The 6,693-nt window shown below is 41.2% G+C and overlaps 1 protein-coding gene across 1 annotated transcript; it reads right to left on the bottom strand.

Annotated features, from left to right (window-relative positions):
• Positions 1-1,141: 1,141 nt before the first annotated feature.
• On the bottom strand, positions 1,142-1,966 carry LOC135215804 (uncharacterized). Its single transcript, XM_064250755.1, has one exon. The coding sequence runs from the start codon at positions 1,964-1,966 to the stop codon at positions 1,142-1,144; it is 825 nt and encodes a 274-aa protein (XP_064106825.1).
• Positions 1,967-6,693: the final 4,727 nt, after the last annotated feature.

Here is a 6,693-nt window from a genome sequence, read left to right as displayed (position 1 = left end):
CTGACTCGTCTGGAGCTGTGCGTGATTCCAGCTGTTCTTCTTCCACCTTGGGCAGTACATTTCAGAAACATATCATACATTAGCGCCCCCCCCCTCCCTCAAGATTATACATGGCAAAAATTAAATGGGCAAATGTTACTATGATTATGGAAAAGAGAAATAAAAAAAAGAAAATATTTTAACTAACTTTTCAACATCAAAACACAGTTACATACACTGAGTACACTGTTTAGTGGCATTCAATTACAAGTGGTATGTATACAAAAAAATAAATTCATGATACAATTGCACAGTTGCATATATGTGCAAATAAAAAAAAACAGCATTATATGAAGTCTTTGAGCCACTTAGGTCTACCGGCATCCCTTCCCTTTTGGGCCTACTGACGAGATGTGTTACTGGCTCTCAGGGCATAGGGCTCACAGAGGTCTCGGGCTGAGACACAGATGCAGTAGGGGGCGGAGTGATGAGTCTCAAGTGTCGTCTGTCAAGCTTGACTGTGTACTGACGGTGAGGCCTAGTTTCCAAAACTTCGCCCGTTCTGTCCCACTGCTAAGTAGCTTGATTTTTTATGTGTACACGGCTACCTATTTTGTAGGGTGGCGGTCTCCTGTTGGTGTCAAGGGTGTGCATAGCCTCCTGTGATTTTGCCACTTGTAATTCCCCTTGACATATTGTCCTTCTCCAATACCTGTCTACCAACAGGTGTCTGTTAGCCGTTGGTACCCCATCATGCATCTGGCGACCCATTGCAAGTTGAGATGGTAACTTGTTGATCTCCCTGAGAGGCGTGTTGAGATAATAGAGTATCGCCAGGGCCGTCTTGTCCTACTCAAGGGCTCCACCTTTTGACAGTTTTCTTGAAGGAGCCTCTTTGCCGATTTGACAGCTGCTTCTGCCTTGCCATTGGACTGGCAGTACTGGGCAGATGACAGATAGACCTTGACTCCCCATCTCCAGAGGAAGACCTCCATCTCCTCGCTAGCTAAGTTCGTACCTCCGTCAGTCGATATTTGTTCTGGGGCTTCCAAACATGAAAAATAGGATCGAAGATGATTGCTTATTTTGTTTGACATGGCACTGCTTGGGATGTGAACTACTTCTAACCAACCAATTAATCTGTCTGTGTATACGTTGCCTTCTATTTAGAACATATCTGCAACGACCTACTGAGAGAGGTCTTCTGCTGGGGCATGTGCACCATTTCTTCGGGGGGCAGTGACAGGGCATGTTCATCACAAGAAATGCATTGGGCACAGTGGTGCTGAAGGTCTCCTTCTATCCCCGTCCAGTATACTGACTGCCTAGCCCTTCTCAGAAAAGAGTTGAGGCCTTGGTGTCCCATTTGTAGGTTAGCGGCTACCTGATGATGTAAATCTTCAGAGATAACCAAATGTATGTATCCTTGATCCACCGAATATGTCACAAGGTCCTGGTTGACGTCTAGCCGAACCCAAACACTGAAGAAGGGATGCAGCCAGGAGACTTCTTGTGACTTCTGTTGGTGCCAATCGCCTACTGCGACCCTAGCTAGCAAGAGCTGATACACTGAGTCATGAGATGCGGCGCTCCTGATGGAGTCTTCATCCAACACAATGATGTCCAGTTCCAAGGTGGCCACGATTGCACATGCTACTGAGACTTGAATGTAGTCCTCCAAAGCCACGCCAGAAGCTTCGTGAGTGATCTCATGGCAGGGTACCTTGAGAGGAAATCCGCTGCAGTGTATTTGATGTGAAACTTGAACTGGAGTGTCTTCTCCTTCAGTTTGGATGGTGAGATTAGGGCACCCAAGTTGGAACAACCTGGCCTTCTGCAAGCACCAAGTGACTGCAAGGGTTTCTTTTTCTACAGGGGCATACCCTGCTTCAGAGGGGGCGAGGTTTCGACTACCACATAGGGCGAGATGCCAGCTGTCCTTGCAACAAAAGGGGCTGTCAGCTGACTGAGAACTGCAATACTCCATCATGATTATCGTAGGGCATGTCTTGTCGTAATATGCCAAGCTGTCCTTAGCTAATTGACAGATGACCTCCTGTGCCTGCTGGAGTTTGCTAGGTCCCTAAAGGGCTCCATGATGGGTGCCGCTGCAAGGAATGGGGCTAACTGATTCCCGAATCTGAACTGCAACCTAATATCAGTGATGGAGGGCTTCCCTGGCATGTGGAAGTTATGAATGGTGTCTAGACGTTTGTCTGTGGGCTTGTATGCCTCCCATCCCAAGTGGTATCCAACGAAGGTAACCTCTCTCTTGCAAAATTTGAACTTCTTGGGCTTGAGTGTGATCCCTGCAGATGCATTTATGCTTTCTGGTGATGTCTTGCAGGGCATCATCAAACCTTTTTGTGTAGGGATTGGAAGCCGAACAATGACCCATGGGTGTTCTACGATAACAATACTGCCCCACGGGGTGATGAAGGTCGGAGCAGGCTGCTATCCTCGTCCAATTCCACTTGGTGGAAACTCCAATGGGTGTCTGCTGTAGTCTTATACATGTGTATGGGGATGCTTGAAATCATGTTAAAGGATGCCGGTGTGTGATGAGTCTCACAAAGACAGTGGGCATTGAGGGGTTGGATGTCTACTGTTCGGCGAGGTTGACCCGTCTTCTTGGCTACGATGACCATCCTTGCACACCACATCGTTGCATCCCCTGCCAGGACTGGTTCTATCATGCCCTCCCAAACGTCTTTGTCAAGCTAGGCTTTGACCTCCTCTTCCCAATGCTTAGGGATTGCTGCTAGCATGTGATAGACATATGGTATGGCACTGAACAATAAATGTATGTGGTGTTGCTTGCCCGTCATCACAGGTAAAGATTCCCTGGTTGTTTTGAAGGTCGTGGATGAGAAGTGAAGTAACAACCATTCTTCCAGTCTTGGTATATTGTCCTCCACGGGTGGGATAGGTATGGTGGTTGGCTTCGCTGTCTGAAGGGAGCTAGGCTGCGAGACTGCCTCGCTAATAACGTCAGCTGATGCAACGAGAGGGTAAGTGTGAGGGGAAACCAGGAGGTACTATTCCCTGCTACTTACAGTCATTCAGCTATATATAAAAATTCTTAGGCTTTAGCACGAAGTAAACCTCCTGCTTCATGCATTGCCCACCTATTTCACTCAAAGATTAGCTACGTTGCTCAGACCTGTTCGAAGTTGCAACTCCAGGGTTTTATGTGCAGGCTTGAAAGAATTGTGGGTCCAGCAATGCAGATCTGTGCTCCTGTGTCTGCTACAGCGAGTGTGGATAAGCATGACAATAATTGAGGTCACCACTCGGACAACCTTCTATCTGAAAATTTTTGGATTTTGAGTTATACGTACTTTCAAATTCAGCAAATTGTAAAAAAAATATGTTTTTCGCATTCATAATCTAGGAAGAGTGAGAGTAACTAGAATGATGAATGCACAATATTTGTGAGTTGTTATTCTAGTGAAAGAGCCTGGGATGAAAATAAATCGAACAACAGTACATCTGTAAAATTACAGATAAGCAGTTATTCAAGGGAAAAGGAGCCTGGATAATGTTCTGTCGAACAACACGCTATCTGTAAGCGTCCACCAATGAGGTTCTTTGTTTTGGTATGACGTCATATATTTAAAGGGCGCTCAGTTTGGATGTCAAGTTCTCGTGTTCCATGGTTTATCTTATAATTTTCTTTAAGCATTGTTTCTGAAAAAAATAACAGCTATTGTGATCATCAACTAGGAATCGAATGAAATGAAAAACAACACATTAGGATGTATTACTCAGTGTGAAAAGAAGAATTATGTGAGTGCAAATGAGATTACTCCTCGGTCTTTTCATGGTAAAAAACCAGTGAAAATACCTGCATACATGGTTGTTTCTTGCTCTGAATCAGAAAATCAAGACGATCCTGAGCCTTTAAATGACGAAGATGACAATGCAATTATTACAGTAGGCCATTTGCAAAGAAGTAATGAGAAAACACCTGTTAATAAAGGTGCATCTCGGCCAATTGTCAGAAGAGGCTCATCCTTGAAGGTTAAAAGAAAGATCTTATTAGAGTCTGAGAGTGACATTGATGATGATAATAGTGATATACTTTTGAACGAATAATTGAAATAGATGATAGGCAAAGTACAAGTAATGCCAGTGTTTTTGGAAAACATTCTAATAACTCTGATGAAGGCCAGGTGCATAGCCCTAGGGATGAACATGCAGTTCGTGTGATAACAGGCAAAGGTAGGGTTCATATTGCAAGTCCTGAAACATGGGCTGAAAAAATAAGTAAAAAAAAAAAGGAACCTAGGCCTGGCCTATGTATCCAAAAAGACAGTGCAAACTATCTTTGATTCTTACTGGTCCATTGGTGATTATAATGTCCTGACCAGTTATATACAAGGCCGTGTTGAGCGCATTCCAGTTGGAAAAAGCAGAATGGGATCTGGCTGTAAGAAGTAATGGAGTATTATGTATTTTGTAACATACAACCATAGTAAGATGTATGTTTGTAAAACAGCATTCTTGGATATGCATAGACTAAGTAACAGTAGGGTCTCAGTTGCTTTGCAAAAAAATTCAGATGGAGGCACCCCAGTTTGTGATAAGAGGGGTAAGAAAGGTGACCACAAGAGTAGCAGTAGAATAGTTCTTGAGTGTTTGCATGAACACATCCAGTCTTTGCCAGTGGTGACAAGCCAATATAAAAGAGCTAAGAGCCAAACACGCCAATACTTAGTCTCACTTTTCAGTTAAAGAACTCTATAGAATGTATACAGATTGGATGGTTATCTTACATCCTGATGTTGAGAAAGTTAAACTGAAATATTATTATAAGATATTTTCCCATAACTACAATATTGACTTTCAGCCTGTAAAAGTAGACCTTTGCAATCTATGTGAAAAAACTTAAGATTTGCATCAAAGAAGGCACACAAAATGGCAGAGATATCAGTATGTATGAAATGGAATTAAATGAACAAATGCAGAAGAAGAACGGTGCTCTTAATGTCATTAATGCTGCAAAAGAGGACACAGATGACAATTGGCTCTGTATTTGCATGGACCTCCAGCAAACTATGCCATGCCCTCGGTTGGCAGTAGGGCTTGCGTACTACAAGTGCAAAATGTGACTTTACAATTTTTGTATTCATAACTTAAAAACTGCAGAATCCTATATGTTTGTCTGAGAAGAAAATGTAGCCGCATGAGGTTTTAATGAAATAGCCAGTTACTTGCATAAATGGTTAGAGCTGTATGTGCTCAGCAAACCAAATCCACATAAAAATTTCAAGATATTTGCAGATAACTGTGGTGGACAGAACAAAAATATTGTAATGATGTTGGCTGCCATACAAGAGGTACATGCTGGCAATCGTGAACGAATAGAGTTCACCAATCTTGTTTCTGGCCATTCATACCTGACATGTGACCGTTCATTTGGGTTAATTGAAACGAATATATGAAGAATGATAGCATTTTAAGCCCATCCCTTTACTGCAACATCATTGCCAATTCACGGACCCCAACATTTCCAGTCTACCACATGCAGAGGTCAGATTTTCTGGATTATGGTACCTTCATGAGTACTATTAAAAGGTCTGTGAAATCTTTTGACCTTAGCAAGCTACATTTGCCTCAAAAATATTCACAAGAGCGAAATCTTCAGATAAACAAGTTAAAGGATCTATGCTCTCTGCTTGAGTGCATGGGTTCAGCTGAGAAGGCATGGTTGATAGATTTACTTCAGCGTCAAGAATCACAGCCAACCCATACTGCAGAAGGATCCTTTTCATGAAGATGAGATTGATGATTCAGTCTATGACAACATCCATGACAGGTAAGAAGCTTGGTGGTTTTACACTATGATTATTACCATGTATAATGCTAATATAAAAATACTGTACTCTTATTTTTTGAAAAAACTATATAGAAAATTGTGGTATTGCTGTTACATTCAAGTTATTCTCTTCTGTCAACAGGTATGAAGATGTTTTGCACTATGACAGAACTTTGTCCCATGAACCTGATCAGCAACAGGATCTGTAGCCTGCCTACCTTCCTTATGAATAAGGTCAACTATTTTTTTGTTTCTGGTGAGTGTTTATAATCCCTTTCAAACAGTATACCTTACTGGATTTTAAAAATCTATTAGCCTATCATTACTGTACCCATTATTGGATAGTCATATTTGTTAAATGGGAAAAATTTTAGTCATCAGCTTTTTTTTTGCATAATTAAGTGTAATAAAAAAATGGTGATGGTAAATCTTGCATCTTACCATGCTTTTAGGAGTAAATTATGCTTTAACACATTTTTTTTGAGGTAAGCAGTTATGTGATTGCACCATGCAGGCCTACTATGAATGATGACCAAAGACGGTGTCATAGGGAGACATACATAACTATAATTTTACAGGACACCATTCTTATACAATAAAGTTTTCTAATTTTTTTATTTCTTCTTCCTATCATTATATAATTCTGCTAGTTTTTAATGATTTAATTTCTAAGAAGGCTAATACAATGTTGAAGAAAAAAATGACATCATATCATTGATAATTATCACTTATATTGTCATTCCAAAGTTGACAAACTATTATTGTACATTTCTCAGACTTCGGTTTTTTGCAGTTATGGTGTTGTTTGACATACAGTTTGGGTAGACAGATAATATTTACACACATATTTGTAAAGAGCATGCTTTTAGCTTCATTTTGAAAAAAAGAATGAT

The sequence above is a fragment of the Macrobrachium nipponense genome, chromosome 5, assembly GCF_015104395.2.
Source record: "Macrobrachium nipponense isolate FS-2020 chromosome 5, ASM1510439v2, whole genome shotgun sequence".
NCBI classification, from domain to species: Eukaryota; Metazoa; Arthropoda; class Malacostraca; order Decapoda; family Palaemonidae; genus Macrobrachium; species Macrobrachium nipponense.
The sequence above is the reverse complement of the archived record's forward strand: the minus strand, read 5'-3'. Positions and strand labels throughout refer to the sequence as shown.

What these genes read in the sequence shown, in the direction of transcription:
- LOC135215804 (XM_064250755.1), bottom strand. Translation starts at nt 1,966, where the DNA reads ATGGAGTATTGCAGTTCTCAGTCAGCTGACAGCCCCTTTTGTTGCAAG.